Here is a 20,608-nt window from a genome sequence, read left to right on the forward strand (position 1 = left end):
AAGCTGCCTCCTGGACACTTTAATCTCATTTACAGTGGGGATCATTACAAAGCCTCTGGGCTGAGGCGTTCACCCAAGGCTCGGGGCTATCAACAAATGTACAAAAGTTTTTTTTTTTAATGACATTTAGGTGATAGCTGGAATGATAAAGTGAGTCGCGAGACAGCTAGCGCGGCTGCTACGCCACGTTTAAATGCATGGACAGAGTTGACTACAGTATAGATTTACAAATGGCTGTGTGTTTGCTGAAACAGATACAACTTATTTTAACATATAGCTTTTAAATAAATCTTCATACAGTGCAATAAACATTCAGAATATCTTGCACATATTTACAAAATTGGTGTGCATACAATTGGCAAGTGCTCATTTTTTTCTGTCGATACATGACATAAAAACAGTTGAATTCTTTATTAGTGTGCTGCCTTTAGGGTTCCATGGCTGCAGCGCACAACAGTAAGTAGAAAGAGAGGATATTCTAGAGGTAAAAATCCACCTATCTACCTGTGATAGGAGGGGTGTTAAGGTGTACATGGACACAAGTGCCCCTAACACTAATGTAAACACGCATACATTCTTCCCTTTCTTAAAAATCTCTTACATTCACTCGCGAGCAGACATACAGATCAAACCTCCTAATGTAAGCGTACAAACTTTGGGCCTGAATAAAGTTGTGTGACCACTCACACAGACACACGACATATTGTGGAATGTATGTTAGTCGGTCTGCGGTTGGAAACACTAAGTTACGGTCTCTGCTGCTTTACGAGTTTAGTAGTTTTTAAATGATCCCAAAACCATTACACCTAGCTTCCCTTTTCTGTACCTGAACAATTTTGTGTGTGAGGGGGGAGGGAGGAGCCCGGTTGGAATTCTTTTAAGTTTAAAGGACAAATAACAATGAACGTAAACTCAGTTATCACTCTGGGCTCTGGGGTAACTGTCTTTTTTAAGCTGTCATTTTATATGATCATTAGTCCTTCCTCGGTCTATCTTTGGAAAACATGCCAACAGTCCAATGCACGGTCTCTTTTCAGTTATAGCCATATTTTGCAAACTATGCAGATCAAAACCGATAATTGTCCACGTTGAGATACACCCAGCCAACAAGGCCTGACCTAAGGTTCTTCTCCTTTAATAAAAAAGGAAAACATTCAGGTCCTTTTATACCATTTGAGTCGAGTGGAAAGCCAGTATGTGTGTTAGTCAAACATTTAACTGTTTAGCTTGTGTGCAGGCAGGTAGGCAGGCATTTGGAAATACATGTCTCATATTAAAATTGGTCCACGGTTGATATGTTCTTCATCAGACTGTCCATGATTTGAAGGAGGTGCGCACACACACACACACACACACACTCACGCACACACACGCACATACACACACTCTCCTAGTGCCACCGGACTTGATGAAAGACCCGGGGGAGAGAGCCACCTTTTGGCTCTATGTGTGGGCTGTACACAATCCTCAGCGGGCCTTCTGGCAGTAGCCACATGTTTACGATTTGGCCAGTTTTTAGCCAGGCAGGATGACAGACTGAAGGGAGACAGACAGGGAGCGTGGAGGACAGACTATATAATCGGAAGAGGTCCAGAGAGATTGTGGGACAGGAGTGGAAGACTTTTCTTTTGTATGTTCCCCTCTTCTCCGATGTGAAAAACGACACAGTGCGAGGAGGAAGACGGCAGTAAACGGAACACAGAGACAAAAAGACGGACAAGACATCTTATCCTCCGCCAGATCTGAAAGATAAGGGGAGAAAAAAAGACAGCGTTAACCGAACGAAAGCCACTCTGTTTTACAGTGTTGAAGGGAATTTTATGGGATTGAAAAAAAAACGGGATGGGGAGCTTTTAAATCATATAAAATCATTCATTGAAATGGAATGAGGCATTAAAGTAAAGCTAAAAGAACAGTAAGGTGCAAGATGAGCATGGTTCTCTGGTAGAGATGAACTTCAGATGGTGGGTGAAGGAGGTAGTAGCCATGCTGAGGGGAATTGTGGGATGTTTTTCTGATGCTTCTCCAATGACAGCGTGTCACACGGTCATGGTCCCTGTGAGGTCATACCTTCCTCTTCGAATGTTCCTGCATCCCAAGAGTGCACATGGGAGAGAAAGAACACCATGTCAACAACATATCAATGACAATTGGAAAAGTGAAAAAACTAACAAGCTAAACTATTTTTTTAGTTGATGATGAATATTTAACAGTTAGAATCATTAGCATAAAAAGGCGATTTTTTTTTACATATATTTACGGTTATATGGTTATGGACTGGCCTAACTGTGCTGGGATTTAACATTGCCAGATTGTAAATCAATACATATCAATCATTCGATCAATAATTAATCCACCAATCCTCTCCAAAATCTTTCTAGCCAGACTATAGTGATGACATCACATGCAGCAGATCTACAGTCGTCATGGCATCGGCCTCGCTCAGCCCCATAGGGTCTGACAACACCACACACTATTATTAACTATCAAAAGTAGAAAAAGAAAAAAAAATAATCCTGCTTACAGTTCATGCACACATGCAGAGAGACACGTACTTACCCTGGCCATAGAAGGACTGACTACACGCTATGACATTTTGAAATTCTGAATTTAAATGAACAGAAGTTTTTCATCAGCTGCACAATTATGAATAGGGATTTAACAGTGAGTAAAGTAGGGAACAGTCCTTCTAGGGCAGAGTATAAGGAGTGAACAATAGCAAGCATGCACAGGTGGAGCAGTGCAGAAGAAGAAGTACTTCAGCGAGGGTTCATTTGGGGTAAGGTTACTGCCTATGGGAGAAAAACTGTGATACTGTTCTGTTTTACTGGCTAAAAGAGCACCAGAGGTAAGACATTATTTTAAAATGGTGTTATAGTTTAGTTGAGGCTAACTAAGCTAGTGGATTTAAAGTGCTGCAGAGGTTCCTGGCAGGTTAACACCTTGGTCCTGCCCATAGATAGTATATAAAATGGATGTAGCATCCGGGCTGACCTCAGTTATTCCAACTGCATCCAATCGTCCTGGCGCGATTTTGACTAATTTCCACTTACCGAAAAAGGGCATTGATGTGACGACGGGGGGAGGGAGATACGCCCATCTAGCTGACAAATACCTCCAAGGCGAAGTGAGGGACAACGAGCGGATAGCTGTCACTCAAGAGATCGCGTCCCTAATTATTCATACATTTTAACCTCCAACAGAATTAAAACTAGCCTGCTAGAATAAAATTCACCCCCTCAGTGTTGTCATGGAGATATGACCTAAACATACAGACTAGAATGGTTTTTTGAACTAGGCCTTGAATAGGTTTAATAATGCTGTGAAAACGGCATATTTAACACAGGAGTCAACGAAAGATTGCTCTGTTCTGCAACCTGCCCTTAGTGGCCACCCGGTGCTACTGCAGTTTTTGTCACTTCCGCATTGGATACTGGTAGAAGTCGCTGTGGTTGGGGCTTGGTCCTGCCCTGTCATTACAATAAAAGACTTGGGCTTGTGTGAAAACGTAGGGAGAGGAAAGACGATTTGTTAGTGATTTGATAAAAGAAAACAACCAGTATGATGTTTCGCATGGATTTCAACTTAACTTAACTTCCCCTTTCCCCTCACCATGTTGAGGCAATAAAGTGTCAACTCTACTTCAGAGGCGGTGATAGTGGTAGGGGCATGTTTTTTTTTAGGTAGAAGCAGACAGGTAACACGTGAAATGCATGCCAGAACTCTTACTTAAATCCCCATCCTGTCCCCCCTAGGACTATAGCTGCCAGGAGAATAGCACCTGCGATGGACCCTATTATGATATTGGTGCCACTGGGACCTGCGCAGAGGAAGGAGGGAGGAGGAGGGGCAGAAACAAAACAACACCACTAAAATACACACGTCAGAGGACAGCATCGACACTGTACGTCAACAACAACATCTACTAGGAGAGAGGGAGAGAGAAAAGCAGATACCTACAAGGAGAGATAAAGAGATGAAGGGAAAGAGGAGACCAGCACGCACAGTAGGGTGGAGGTGGGAGAACGGGCGGTTGAGCGAGGGGGAGACAACAGTTACAAAAATAAAACAAAAGGAGAGAGAGTTTTATTACTTTGTTTTTCATTCCCCCTCTCCTGCTCTTGCTCAGGGTGGTTTTGGCTTTTTAGGGCCCTATGAGAGCAGCAGCTGCTCTATTGCTCTGTGTCATTGGCAGACTGCAAGACAGCAAGGGAGACATTTGAAGATGGCAGTGGCCGCGAAACATACATAGTACCACCACACACACACACACACACACACACACACACACACACACACACACACACACACACACACACACACACACACACACACACACACACACACACACACAAACCAGCCTGATCTCGTACCAGAACCACATTTGTTTCTCTCCAGCAGATCATCCTCTAATCTCCGTGGGGAGGAGCTGATCAAAAAATGACCCAACCAATCAGTACCCGCGTTCTGACCTAATGTTTGTCCCTTATAGCAGGAGGCAGCCTCTGATTGGTTTGTGTAGTTGTCAATCTATAGCCTTGTGAGACAAGCTTTATCTCACGAGCTGATTCGATACATGTTGTCAACAACCACAATAACCAATCAGGGGCTGCCTTCAACTAACGGACGGGGCCAGGGCCCTCCCCACGGAGAGTGGAGAAAGTCCAGACTGATCTGCGGGAGACACACGGATATGAAGCACGCAATATCAGGCTGGTCTCGCCAGGCTACGGTATATTCACATATGCTGTGATGTATAAATGTGTCTCAACACACACACACACACACACACACACACACACACACACACACACACACACACACACACACACACACACACACACACACACACACACACACACACACACACACACACACACACACACACACACACACACACACACACACACACACACACACACACACACACACTTGTCTAACATCGATACCAAGACTCAGCAGGAAGGAAAACACTGTGTGGTCCAAATATTGATGCTGAACTTTATCACAATAATCAGGTGAACTACTCTTTGTGTTTGAGGACACAGATATGTTGCTACAGACAGCCATGATGGGTAGAGAGACTATGAGGGGGATATGAAGAGGCCGACAAAGAGAGAGAGAGAGAGAGAGACGTGGGCAGGTTGACAGTGTTTATGGACCTTTCTTCTCTGGCGTCGTCGGAACGGTCGGTTCAGGGATGGGATCAAAGACACTGCAGTCCTTCCCCGTGTAGTCCCTGTCACAGATACACTTCACCTCGTTACTGCAGGTCTGCAAGAGAGAAAGAAACATGCACATTACAATGCTATAGCTGAATTTATGAATCTAGGTTAGGAGTGGGCTGAATTTGAAAAAAAAATCTAGGTTTTTAGACATCTTGGTGACATTAAGCTATTGTTGACACTGTTTTAACATGTTGTTTGAACCTGTTCCCCAATGGTTGCACTGTGTAATCTGAAAAGAAAGTGCAAGAAAGTGCTCACTAATTAATATATACCTGTAACTAATGTGGCTAAAAATACATTCACTTTTCAATATCTAATACATCTAAAAAAATCATCAAATCAATGCTTGATGTGAAGTTGTGAGTTCAGATTATTGATATTTTTTTTACCCCATGGTCAGAGCAAATGCCTCCAAAGTGTGATCCGGGACAAGTGGTGAGGTTGAAGGCGGCCACAGGGAGGCAGCGTCGCTCCAGACACATCATGTTGGGACCACAGGGAGTGCCCGTCGCCACATAGCCCAAGTCTGAGCCGTCCTCCAACAGAGCATGGCCACCTCTGAGGGGGAAGAATCCACACACATGTCAGACAAGGTGGGAGAGGAGAGGTAGAGCTAGAAATACACTAGACATCTGAAGACTTTTCTGTTTTCCTTTTAACCTGTAGTGTTTATTTATTTATTCTATCGATTTGTCTAATGTCTATTCTATACTTGATGTATTTTCTTTGTTTTACTATCTCTTAAATGCAATTTCTTATGTCTAATCTTGATGTATTGTATGCCCTTGTAAAGCACTTTGAATGGCCTTGTGTCTGAATTGTGCTGTATAAATAAACTTGCCTTTCCTTGCCTACAAACACAATATTTATACTCTGTTAGTGGCAGCAGATCAAATGGATGTGCCCCACTTACTTGCAGTCCAAGTACTTGTTCTGATGGTAGAGGGTAAAGCTGGTCACCTCACCCTGCAGGTCTCCGAACTTTGGCTTTATCGTCACATTAGCACAGAACAGGAATCCGCATAAAACATCCCTAAACAGGGAAGAAATTAACAATACATGCAAGAACTATGCTTCGACTACACAGCCATACGGCACTTAACATTGTGAGCCCTAAGATATTTTAAAATGTTTGGTAGTCCTGGATTTAGTGTCTAATACAGCTTATGAAACACATCATCCCTGCAATGCACATTCATGCCATAAGCATCATTTTTGTTTCAGGACAGCCTGAGCTATCAGAATATTTGTGCTGCAGCGTTCTCATTTGAATGTAAAAACAGTGACGGGACCATAAAAACTCTCCCAGAGCATCATGGGAAACAAATGTGGCCATTAGCATCAAATGTAACGGCATCAAACAATTAATAATGGATAAAATATGGACAAAAGGACTTCCAATATTGGATCTATAGGTATCAATGTATGGTACCAAATCCCTGAAAAAAATGTGCAAGTTCAAGGCTGAATTGAAAAGCTTTTGTAAGGATTAAGATCACACCGCAGACAGTTTTGGAACGGTTGTGGCTGTTAGCTTTCAGGGGAAAAACATGCAAGGAGTTATGATTTATGGTTCAAAAGTTAATGTGAATTTTGCAGCTATACGATCAGCTCGGTTTCAGAGGTTAAATAATAAAAAAAAAACATAATTACTAGCACATAAGTTATAATTTAGCTGAGGCATAAACATTTTTGAAACCATGGTGGTGTGACTCACGGCTTGTTGCACTGCAGCCAGCCTTTGCCTTCAGGACCCGGACCACAGTTGCCTTTCTCCGTCCCCTCAGCGTTCAGCTTCTCATAACAAAACCGGTCCGCTGAATCTATAAAGGCAAACAAGGATACACATTGTAGCAGGGAGACTGAAACGACAAAGCCAGACATGATTACGTCCACACATTTCCAGTTGACAGGCACATCTGTTCCATACTTACTATAACCCCAGAGTCCCTTACACTGTCCATCACGAGTCCTGCATCTTCCACCGTAACAGCGGCCCTGAGGAAATTAGACAAAACGATGTTTCAAGTATTAAGCCAAGTATTAGCACGTCTCCCTTGAGAATGAGACACTTTGTCTTAATGAGATCACCTGTATAAATAAAAGGTTAAAAAAATAAGTACACCTCAGAGTGTGCCACAGACTAAAGGACATGCCACAAAACCAGCCCTTACCTGATTGGTATCACACATGTAGCCATCTAGCTTGTGCACATTGTGAGGGCACTGTAAAAGAGGAAAAAGAACATAGTGTTTAGGATACTCCGGATGATTTTGTTTTTGTTTTTTGTCAAGTTTTTTTAACATAGAGTCAAAAGGCTACCTGGCTGGAGTCTCCGGTGCATGTCTCTGGGATATCACAGTCGTTCACATAGTCTCGACATACCACGCCTCTCTGCTCGTACTAGGGGACAGCATAAAGAGCCATCACGTAAATGCTGCAAAGAACTGTACAGTCTGTCTAAAAAATTTTGAGATAACTAGTAGGCTATGACACTTGTGTTTTATTGCATTTTATTACATGCAGCTTAACTTCTCCTTATTAGTTGGGGGAAAATTACTGTGTATTTGTATACACTGTGGCACAAACCGCAATTCCCTTAACATCAAGTTGATTGAAAGCTGTGGAGGTTTAAATCTCAATGCACGTCATATCTCTAGACCCGGTTTAAAAAAAAATGATAAAATGGTACAATTTCCATATTCCAGGCGAACATGTTGCTACTCAGCATAATTGTTAAACCACTAATTTGTGTCATATAAAGAGAATACATAAAAATAAATATATAAATGTAGGTCCACTTTTTTTGACTGCATGTTGTATAGGTGAACTCACCTTGCAGCCACTGCAGCAGAGTCCATTACTGCACATGGCATCATGGGTAAGTGTGCACTTTTTGCAGCAGGCTCCTCCATTACGGGCACACTCCTGCAGCCACAGACAAAGACATATATATACATATATACACTTCAGCTCTGCTCCAGAAAACACACCATAAGAAGACAGAAGGAGATATCCATCTGCAGAAGGTTAAAGAACTGGCTTTCATGCATGATGTCTAACTGTGTACTACTCACCACCTGGGATCCACAATCACACTCTTCTCCTGGCTCCACAAAGCCATTCCCACACTCCGGAGGGTCCAACAGCTAGGAGACACAGAGAGGGACATATAGAAAAGAGATGTTATGTGTCAGTAACACAGGAGCTTGTTGACTGGAAGTACAGTAATACCACGATAGGCACATTACTAAAAAGAAGAAAACCAAAAAATATTCTGTGTTCCTGTTTACTGAAACACTTATGTTTCAATGGAAAATAAGACTATATAAGCATATTGCATTGGTCTATAAATAATGTTGCTTGGATGCGGCTCCTCTTACCACATCCTACATCCCACCATGGCCCTCACCTTGTTGGGCTTGTTGAAGAGGCAGCTACCGCCCCCCTGGAGCAAGAACTGGATGTACTCGTCAACACTGCAACGAGAAAACTTTCTGGGCAGGTAGTATCTGCGCGTACACACACACACACACACACACACACACACACACACACACACACACACACACACACACACACACACACACACACACACACACACACACACACACACACACACACACACACACACACACACACACACACACACACACACACACAGAGACCAGGACATTACAAACAATTAAATTAAATTAAATACAGCAAACTGCTTTTCTGCCAGTGAAGAATGCCAATTTTACTGTGGGTTCATCATTTTGCAATCTGACAGAAATGTAACCAGCTGCAGTAAGTATCACTAAAATAATGAATTACAATCGTTATTGTTCCATCTGGTAAGGAGAGAGAAATGTGGGTCACTCACATTGTACAGTGAATACTTAAGATTCCATTTGTAATTCTTACACGGTGGTCGACACGCTGATGTCTGGTGTTTGAACAAAATTGCTGAAAGCCTCAAATACAAGCTGTGAGTATCAAAGTCAAAGCATCCCTCTGTTGGAGGTGTTGAGTTGTCTAATTGAGTGAAATGAACTGAACAAAATTGCAGCCGAGAGGGAGCGGGACAAGCACACTGTTAAATCCTGCTGTTAAATGTAGTCAACAAACAGAGAAGAGGCTCATTTTACAGGTGTGTTATGTGTTTCACTTGTGCTGTGATGTGAATTCCTACCCCGTGTCTTCCATGATGCAGCCCAGCCATGCGTCTGGACACCTGCATTCTCCTGTGAAGAAAACCATGAGGAAAAAGTAAATTAAAAAATAAAAATAAATAAATAAGTAAATTTACATGGTAAACGTTATTTAAGCTGTGACACTTCCGAGTCTTGAGAAAAAGATGTAATCGACAAAGAAAATCAACGTAGAACTGATAGCTAGTAACGGAGGTATATGGATGGAGCCCACAGTGTGCGCGCTGTGCTCATGTCCCTGGCATTGAGTAATGGACCTGATGGCACTTCAACATTAATCACTGAGCCCATTGTTAGGTGGCTGCAATTCTCTAACTGCCACCCGCTCCTTCTTGGACGCAGGTGACTAATCACCTAATGGATAAGTCTAATTACAGAAGAAAACTGCTGGAACGGGATACCGACACCCAGCCAGCACTCTCTCTCCAACACCACACACACACACACACGCACACGCACGCGCACGCGCACGCACACACACACACACACACACACACAAACACACACACACACCTGGCTATCAATCTCACTATTTTACCTTCCACTATTGATCTTTCTCTGGAGAGACAGAGTTGAAAATGCGGCAAAGAGGGGATGACATGCCGAGAACTGATCCGAACCCCTGTCTGCTGCAAGACCTGAGCCTCTAGGGGGACGCTCTAACCACTACACCACGAGCCCTCCCCCCCGACACTTTACTCAGTTTAATCATTGCTTATCTCTCTACCTTTCCTCTTGCTTTATCAGGGGTTCGTTCCTGTTGTCTTTTACCTGCAGAGGTACGTGCGTTGTTCCACCTCATGCCGATGTTCTGCCCAAGACTCTGGCACAAAGTGATGGCCATTGCTCCCACATTCCCATACTGAAAATTGTGCAACAAAGATGAAATCAAACAAAAAAAATAGCTTTTTAATCATTTCAACCATCATTTAGCTAAACCCTTATCTTTGGTTTATGAATCCCTGTTTGCGCTACAAGAAACCCTTATTATTAGGTTTTCCTCACCTCGTTGATACCTCCTGCCCTTGTTGGAGAGCACACCCCTCCTGTGAAGGCCGTACCACTGCGGCTGCTGTGAAACGTACGCCCTCTGAGGAAAACACAGGAAAAAATAGCATCATTAAAAAACAAAACTTTACTAGCAACCAAAATATCAATAAAAGCCTAAATTCACAAGATATTCGTTTATTTTTATCTATTTAATTCCTCTCACGAGAAAAGTTGGACGATGTCACTCTGTTCTTTGATGGTGTCCTTCCTGTATTTCATGAAGTTCTGCAGCGTTATCAATGGATCTTCCTCGACTGGCACCATATTTTTAGAGGTCCAGGTCTCCATGGCAACCAGTACGATACGTGTGTTCAGCTGTTCCTTGTAGATCTAGGGGACCAAAAATGACCTGTCTGTCAGGCTATACTGCTGTCAGTGTGACACCGGTGCTGTGAACACTTTGTGCACACACACACACACACACACACACACACACACACACACACACACACACACACACACACACACACACACACACACACACACACACACACACACACACACACACACACACACACACACACACTCACTCACTCACTCACTCACTCACACCTCTTGGCATGGGTTATGTGTGTATGCAGATTTTAGGAGAGGGAGGGTAATAATCCTACAAACAAAGCTCTTACCGCATCTGCCATGTTGACCACTGCTTTGGCAAAGTTCTTGGTTTGGCTGCTCGAGTGACGCAGCTGTACAAACTGCGGAGACACAGATGGTAAATTAAGAAATTAATCATTACAATCACTTGACTCACAAAACTAAGACAAAAAATGTCTCCGGATGTCAGAGACCAGCAGCGCAGAATGATTGAAGGTCCACCTAATTTTTTTTAAAACGCAGCAAAAATGACTTACGTATATTCTGAGCTCACCATTTCGTTGTCGTTGACCACCATCAACTCAATATATTTGGTCTCAGTCTGGACGGAGGGCTTGCGGACATATCTCTTGGATCTTCTCAGCTCCCCAGTCACCTGCTGCGTCTTCCTTTGGTCCGGTCTGTCGTCTCCTCTGCTTTCCCACTCACCCTCCTCTGTACAGTCTGAACACACACAGAGAATCACAACCTCAGGCTGTTAGAGCAATACTACTTGTTGTACTTTTAAAAAGGTGCAGTGCAAATATCTCTCTTTTATATAATATTTCTAATATCTCAAATTCAGTTCAACAATACATTTTCCAATCCAAAACGCTTTGGTTGTAGTAATCGCCTAGCCTGAACTTACTTGAAATCCCTTTTTTTAGTTTGAAAAGCCAGTGATGATTGTTCATCGGACAGTAACATGAGCTATGTTATCCATGGAATAATAACTAACGTTTACTTTTTTAAATGATTGCAAAATAATTGCTCATTATGTACCTGGGCAGTGGGGGGAAAATCTGACATCAGGCATCTTGCGGATTAAGTGAGCGCCATAACCCTGTAACAGAATACACCCAGATGACATATTAAGAGCCTATCTCTATCATGCTGGTTTATTATACTATCTATGGTTAAGCATAGCACTTCTCAATATTTACCTGACTGCTCCCATTGTGAATTGGCTCTATCCCGTAAGAGAAGAAGCCATCAGAGAACATGCCGCTGAGAACCAACAACAAGAGAGGGAGGTACAAAGCATAAAAAAGGGACAGAAAAATAAGGCAAAATATGAGGTAGCCTGTTCACAATGCACAGGTTTTTATTTTTTACAAATTTTATTTTTACTACTTGGCTCACCACAGGCCATGGCAGGTGGATACAGCTGCCCAGGACTCTGGCAAAGCCCTTAACCTTCCCTGGTAGTAGCAGTGCTCCCCTCCCTGTGGACACAACAGGGACAAACAGCCGCTAGTACTGACACACACTTTTAGACTTCATTAGGTATGGTGATAACGTCAGCTCTTAAGGAAAGAACCTCTGAATACCTTAACTCTCCTCAGCCTCTTTCCACACTACTGCATGTATGGCACAGTAAGTGACCTACTTGTGTCCTGTGCTCTACTTTATATTACTTCACTGACAATAGAGGTGGAGGTACTAGACCTTTAACAAGGATATTGTCAATAACTCAAAACACTCATGTTGCCCACGCAGTTGGATCATGGAGAATGAAACATGAAACAACATGTGTCTGGAAAACACAATATGAATGTAACAAAGCAATTGTTATCTGCTTGTTCCTGCCCTTAACAACATTGACTACTGTTTAAAGGCACAAAAAACGAACCATAAATACTCAATTTAAACTACTTCAATATAAGTTGATAATGACAACGTACTGTACATAACTTCTGTAAGGCTTCCATCATATGTCTGCTAATATTCGAGACATGCGTGTTTAAATGTTTGGACTAGAAAGTCTTCCTATTCCATTGTGTATGGGACTGTTCAAAGATCCCACATTTCTGGAGGGAAGTAACAAAATGTTGGTCAGAAATTTTTACTATCAATGAAAGTTGTCCCTTTAAATGCCAAACATATACCCAAAAAAACACATACATCGAAACAAACGAGATATACTTTTTGTGTAAAAATACAGCATTTTTTTTTAAATATTATTATTATTCCTTATTTTATATATTTGAAGTATTTAGTTAATTTGTATCCCAATTTATGATTGATCAAGTGTCTGTGTATGTGTGTAATAAACAAAACAAATAAAAAACCTTGACTACTACAACAGAGCCCTAGCTTTGGGCCTCCAGCCAACACTCCCTCAAACGTGGGCGCACTGCTTTACAAGGTCACAGTGGCGTAGGATGAACCAGCAGGAAAGGTGAGATTCGAGAAAAAATGAGATAAACACTGGTTCACAGGGATCAAATTGAGTTCAGCAGGGTGTCGCCGCCTTGCCACAACGGCTCAGGCAAAGCAAACCTTAGTGTTCTGAAAAGGACAGACACTCTGGTGACCTGCAGCCACTGAATGCATCACACCGGCAGTGTCTAGAAGCAGCAACAGCAACACAGGCGTTGGTGGGGCCTCCATCCAGCTGAGAAACCATCTGTCCTGACTACAGCTTTTGTAATTCTCTTCTCTCTTCCGCCACACTGGTAAAAAAGACAATTGTCTATGTACACACATACGTTCCTTGGATAAAGCTCATCTTGCCTTTTTATCACTGGTATTTTACTTTTCATACATCCTCTCTCTGCTCTTCCCTCCCTCTCGCTCTTCTTTCATTCTCTACGATGCCAGGGGGGGGTAATGAGAGGCACATTCATACAGAAGAAGAAAAAAAACATTAGCCCTCCTGGCTAGCATAATGCAGTGACATTCCTCTGGTCTGACCTGACGAGCACAAACCACATAGGATGTCAAGGCTTTCATCCATGTTCCTGTTATCTCTGAATTCTTTCTGTGAGCTTGTGTTTTTTTTTACACCACAGGCATCCACTGCCTTGTTCGTTTTTTGACTGTCTGAGAAGGCAATGCATTCACAGCGCTGACAGGCAAACCCACGTATGTAGAGCACAGCAAGATGCCTAATCTTCATAGTTACATGGCAGCCTACTTTTGAAGCAGAGACGAGAGCACACACATCCACATTCCTTAAATAGATTAAACAGGAGGATGAGATCAAACTGTACTAACTTAAATGAAACATCACAATCACATAAAACAACCAGCCTTAAAAGATTCAAACAAACAAAGCATGTCTTTTGCTTCTAAAATTATACTTTAATTAAACAGATCAGTGTTAGACGACGTTAAAATATATATGAGACATGGGAATGATGTTATATCATGAGCTGCAGACTATATGAAGCATTGCATCTGACAAAGAAAACTTTACATCCATTCTTCGATTCAATGATATCAATGTAAAATATGAAATAAAGTCTCAATTTCTACAGTCAAAAAAACAAAATGTGTCACCGCTGCTCTAGTCATCTCATTAAAGCTATGTCCTGGTTGCCAGAAGAAAAGTTCACTCAGGAAAATCCTATCAGTGCACACACACACACACACACACACACACACACACACACACACACACACACACACACACACACACACACACACACACACACACACACACACACACACACACACACACACACACACACACACACACACACACACACACACACACACACAGTCTTACCACAGACTGTGAGGGTCTGTCATCCTTGTTGAAGTGCCGTTCCACATATTCTGAAGACAGTAGGTGACTGCAAAGAGAGGAGAGACACCATTAATACCTCTAACAGCATCATCTCTATCACTACTTAATCAAAATTGGTTTCATCAGAGGCATTCTCCACCGCTTACTCACTCCTCAAATGTATTTCACCAATAATCAGTGACTATAACAACCTGTGGTGGTCATAAAATGTGCTAAAATGTGCACACGTGTGCTTGTGTCTGGTTGTGTGTGTGTGTGTGTGTGTGTGTGTGTGTGTGTGTGTGTGTGTGTGTGTGTGTGTGTGCGTGTGTGTGTGCGCGCCACGTTTGGCATTCCCCCGTCTTGTCATGTAACATAATAGAGACGCTGAGTGCATTTGCTTAAGTGCAGGGAAATGGTAATGAGAACAGCTGCAGTAAATTAAGAGCACACCTACTGATACGAGCGTGTGCTAAAAGGGAGATGTGATGATGTTGGACGGCTGTGTACTAACTGGTTAAGCTCCAGGTCCAGAGTGAAGGTGTGTCCAAAGGCCTCTACTTGGAAACAGCTTTGGGCCAAGTGGATGGGCTGGAAAAATAAATAAATAATTAAATCAATAAACCCGGTGACAGACACAGATTTCATAGAAGATAAATCAGAGTGTAACAAAACAATGGTGGTTAAGTCTGTCGCTCTCTGTAAAAGCCATTTTTGAAAAAAGTGCCATGAATAATTCAACAGAATCAGTAAGTGTGTACGGTCTGAAAGCATTTCAGCAGCTGAAATATTATGATTGATACGGTCTCCATTGATCGACATTGGCAGTCGGTCGGCTGCAGCAGAGAGCTACGGCTGTTTAAAGGGCCAAGTGTGACAGAGATGGATATGGGGAAAGGGCCTTGACAAAGTGACCGGAAAGAGGAGGTGGAGCAGACTGTACCAGTATTGTCTAAATTCAGATATGTTGGGCCAACGTCCCTAATGGACATCTGCCAGAGGAGGTGAGGATGGAGACAGCTGGGGCCGAGAGAGAGAGAGAGAGAGAAAGATAGAGATAGAGAGAGCGATTGAGAAAGAGAAAGAGAAAGAGAAAGAGAAAGAGAAAGAGAAAGAGAAAGAGAAAGAGAAAGAGAAAGAGAAAGAGAAAGAGAGAGAGAGAGAGAGAGAGAGAGAGAGAGAGAGAGAGAGAGAGAGAGAGATTGACTGCAGTCTAAACAGTGCGTCTCTACAGCAGCCCCGACTGTGCCAGCGGTGTGGCTTTGATATCAGCCTGGAGGAATCAGGATTGCAAGTGAATCACTGGGATTTTACTAGTAAAAATGCACTATCCTGGAAGTATTCCCTTCAGTGAGCACGGACGACAAATGTTCTGCTACTGTCTTCAGTGCTCAATCTCTCGGCACACAGTGACGTTGTGCCACAGCTTTACATGGGTTGCATTTGCTTCCTGATCATTATGCGTGACATTCCGTGCAGACAGAGATTGCACAGTTGTTCAGCAATGTGATTTGAAGGTTTTTCTGAACACTTTGAAAGCTTCTCGTCCAAGTTGAAGTCTCTCACTGCAATGTCCTTTTAGCAGCTGCTCCGAAGCTTTCGATCATACCACGTCATCCCTTCCCTCTCCGACAGATCCACCTAACTACAGACCTTTTGAGCCACGAAGGAAATTAAAATTTAAGTTACTGACTATATTTACTATAAAATGTATACAATTTTACACAACGAAAGTAAGGATAAAAATGTAGCTGCCACATATTCTATATGTCATGTGGTCACCAGTGAGTGCTCTCTTTCACGGCTTTGACATGTGACAGATAAGTAAAAAGAAAAAGTTTAACTCAATCCCAGCCGCTTCTAAATGTATGATGTCCGCTTTATCTTATGAATATACGTTACGATAACATGTTGCTACTTTTTATCAATAAAGCATTATTCTTGGTTACGACAGTTTCTCCTCCTGGGACAACAACATTTATCTTCACTATAGCCCTCAAACAAGGGACTGTTTGTGTGTGTGTGTGTGTGTGTGTGTGTGTGTGTGTGTGTGTGTGTGTGTGTGTGTGTGTAAGTAGCCTAATATACTTTCTCATAACAGTTGCACCAGTGTGTGTGTGAGGGGATGAGGACTAGTGCTCAAACCTCTTGGACCATGCAGCACTTCTCACACAGGCCTGTTTCATAATGAATGGGGACATACTTCAACACACCACTGAATAATGAAGAAGTTGGGGCCTCAGCACATCAGCCGGCTGATTGGACACGATGACTGAATATTTCAAGGGGCCTACCTACGCTTTGTCATGTAAATGTCATATCACTTACACGCATGCAAACCTTTAAACAGCTCTTTGATGAACTGTCCATTTACTACAATGCTCATTGGGACTATGACGAAGGTCAGATAGATGGTTTCCGTTTCAGAACTTTTTGCCAGGTTTGTACGGCTTGTGTTTCGGAAGGCACTCAAACGACAATTTGTCTGTTTTGATTTCATCCAGCTGCCATTATTTCAGTGTGGACATTCAAAGAGATTTTAAGTCGCTAACTGGGTCAATATGACGAGGGAGCTGCTGCAAAGATACCGCTGTCATCCCTGTGTAGCAGCAGAGAGCTGAGCGCTATGGACACTGGAAAAAAGAAAACTCCCATAGGCAAAATAACAATCTGTCTTCGTACTAATATCAGACACATGTACACACACACAGACTTGCTACAATGCCACCAATAGTGAATCTTCTTGATCTTCACATTAAGGAGGAAACCCTCATATCATTTTGGCCCAGACAAATTATTTTCTACCAGTAATATGTGAGGTATTCATGTAAAATCTGACTTAAAAATGACATTCTCGTTAAGTGGTACTCTGACACTTTCTTTTTACTCAAATTACATTGAGATTAATCTACAGTATTCCTTGTTTTGTTGGGAGATTCCCAAGTCCTTTTTGAGGACACCTGGGGTATCCCTGACCTCAATATGAATATAACACACAGCATAGAATCACAGAAGACAGTGATCCAAAGAGAGCACAAACGAGATCCATTCAAACATGATTCACCATTAGTTAAAACTTACCGAGGTGTCCCTGGTGCTGTTCTTCACCCTGGTATCCAAGTGGCCGTGAGCCATCTCCTCGTCCGACTCGCTCTGCTGCACCAGCTGCTTGGGATAGGTGACTTGAGTGACAGTGTCCCCCCCGCTGGAAAACCAGTCCCACAGGCCCCCATCCTGCTCCGGGCTCCTGTCCACACCTGCATGTAGCACAACAGGGGTGACACTCACCAAAAGGCTCATAACTGTGCAGACGACTTGGCAAGGTAGTGACACTGAACCAGTAATCTCCACTTTCTAAAGCACTTACATCCACTACGCTTTCCAGACTCATTCTTAAGAACTATTCTGAAAGCTTTTACAAAAGGATTGGTTCAAATATTGTTAATGCATTGTCTGATGTATGATGCATTTTGTTCTTCAAAACGTCCCTAAATAGTTTTTGCCTAAATAGTTTTTGTAAGACATAGTATTTTTTTATTTATAAAATGCTAAAAAGTCAAAATCCAAAATCTGTTCTCTTAAAACTTTGGACGCTTACTGAATATGTTTTAAAAATTAAATAAAGACGTGAACTCTATCGCAAAATGTGGATATATATTCAAACATTTCTGAAAAATATGTAATACACTCAAAATTGTTTTTATGCTTTTAATGATGATATCTAGCCTATTATATTGGTTAAACAATGTAGGCTACCTATGTACCTGCAGTGTCTAGCTTTAAAAGTGATACAGCCTATTTTTCACCCGGAATGAGGACTCATATCAGTGTCTCTTCTGTAAATTGGTGACCTAATTTATCACATTGGCCATTCTGTTTAATCAAACATAGCTCTATTCTGAGACTAATTGGTTTATGATTGAAAATGACAAATTATAATTTGACATAATTTATAGGTTGTGTAGTGGCTAGACTGACGCCCATATTGCCATATTTACATGCTTACAATCTCAGCATCCACTAATCACGCTCGAAAACACATTGCCTTATTGATTGTTATCAAAGTGATTTAAAATGTTTATTTAAATAAACAAAACCGTTGGAAATTATTAAAAGGTACGTTGAATAAGCTACAGACAATTATGGGGCTTCCATGGAAATGTGTTGATGCAGCAAATCTACCGCAGCCCAGTTGGCTGCCTGGCAACGATAGGCTACCCCACTACAATAAAATCACAAACAGCCTTCACGGGCTATGGAAAAAAGTGCTGGTGCAAGGGGGAAAAACTGTGGATGCCAACGAAACCAAAAGGGCGCTCCCGCTCTTTATCCAAACCCCCCTCTCTCTTGTCTCTCTCTCTTACCTGAGACTGCAAGCCTCTCGCCCACTGCAGCAAAGACCATGAAGCACCACACCGCCAGCATGATCTTCACATATTCCCCCGGATTACAACATCGAGAGCCGCAAAATGTCAAGAGCCCGCACGACGGAGGAGGGGAGGAAAAAGACCAAAATCCGCACAGCACAAATGATGGCGAAGACCGAGACTGAATCTACTAAACATCGGGTGGTGGCGCGCGTCCACTCATCTCTCCCTCCCTTCACACACACACACACACACACACACACACACACACACACACACACACACACACACACACACACACACACACACACACACACACACACACACACACACACACACACACACACACACACACTTTCTCTCTCTCTCTCCCCCTCTCTCTCTCTCTCTCTCTCTCTCTCTCTCTCTCTCTCTCTCTCTCTCTCTCTCTCTCTCTCTCGCTTCCTCTCAGCTCCAGCTCCTATTGAAAATATGGATTTGCATATTAGTACGAAAAAAGATGAATCATGGCCTGGGCCTATGGCAGAGAGGATCAATAAACACCTAGAGATTGGCCATTGAGAAAATAGGGAACGGGAGTGCGCACCGCGGACGCATAGCTGTCTGTGTGTGTGGATGAGGTTCAGTGTAAATGCAACCCAGTCGTAAATGCTAATCTGCGGTAGCCTTTGCGGAAACCAAGGGATGGGATGGGAAAGCGTATATGAATATGCGTTGGGTCCGCGGTGAGGTGGACACGTGGGACAGTGGTGGTGGTACCCTCCCTCATCCCGAGCAGCCTCCTCATCCTGTCGTCATGCAGCTCATAGGGAGCGGATGCGACAGCACCAGCCGAAGAAAAGCCATGAAGGGGATGGATCGGGGATGATCAGTTCATTAATTTTCTCAGTCAGTGTGTGTTTGTGTGTGTGTGTGTGTGTGTGTGTGTGTGTGTGTGTGTGTGTGTGTGTGTGTGTGTGTGTGTGTATGTGTGTGTGTGTGTGTGTGTGTGTGTGTGTGTGTGTGTGAATGGAGGAGTATCTCGTCTCGGAATGTCAACTCGTGATATGGAGAATAAAGCCTAAGGAGGAAGTTGTGTTGTGTGACGAGAGAGCGCAAATCCTAACAGACAGCTTCATGTAGATTAATTTCCAAATATTTTGTTTCTGTGGTAACCAACTCAACTGCTTAAGTTATACTTGTCATCAGTGAAAAATGTGTACAATATTGGACTGTTATATGTGCAGACATTCCCAGCTGCTGAATATAAAAAAAGCCAAATGCCATGTAAACTTATAAGAACCATTAACTTGGATAAAATAAAAGCTGGGGCTGCTGATTGCATTTGGATCATTATAGGCCTATATATATTGAGTAAAAACGTATAGCCATGACCAAACTGATAAAGATTCAATTAAACTATGTTTGTACTTCTAAAAACCTCTGATGACTGAAGAGATAGAGAGAGATAGAGAAAAATGTGAAACACTATGACGAATAGCTTTATATTGCTAATGACCAAAATGGCCTGCCATTCATCCTAAAAATACTGTAACTATACCCCAGAAAGAAAGTTACAAAACGGTCAAATACTCCAAAACATGATCAATAGGCATTACCATATTACTGGGCTGCTCTCCACTGACTGGTAACACGTGTAATGCATCTTATTTAGGTCACATGATAGGTCATGTGTGAATT

General features: G+C 42.5%; 1 protein-coding gene across 1 annotated transcript; it reads right to left on the reverse strand.

Annotated features, from left to right (window-relative positions):
• Positions 1–3,725: 3,725 nt before the first annotated feature.
• LOC307263042 (disintegrin and metalloproteinase domain-containing protein 11-like) lies at positions 3,726–19,126 on the reverse strand (the record flags this gene model as incomplete). Its single annotated transcript, XM_080044063.1, is given in 25 exon segments — positions 3,726–3,820; positions 5,163–5,274; positions 5,618–5,786; positions 6,142–6,261; positions 6,946–7,051; positions 7,163–7,226; positions 7,403–7,453; positions 7,551–7,631; positions 8,064–8,156; positions 8,306–8,377; positions 8,641–8,740; positions 9,403–9,454; positions 10,193–10,283; positions 10,427–10,511; positions 10,635–10,801; positions 11,098–11,169; positions 11,343–11,512; positions 11,831–11,891; positions 11,992–12,055; positions 12,191–12,273; positions 14,562–14,628; positions 15,076–15,152; positions 17,643–17,818; positions 18,926–19,052; positions 19,055–19,126. Coding segments are annotated over 25 exon segments (2,427 nt in total).
• Positions 19,127–20,608: the final 1,482 nt, after the last annotated feature.

This window comes from Ammodytes marinus, assembly GCF_949987685.1.
Source record: "Ammodytes marinus genome assembly, chromosome: 16".
NCBI classification, from domain to species: domain Eukaryota; kingdom Metazoa; phylum Chordata; class Actinopteri; order Uranoscopiformes; family Ammodytidae; genus Ammodytes; species Ammodytes marinus.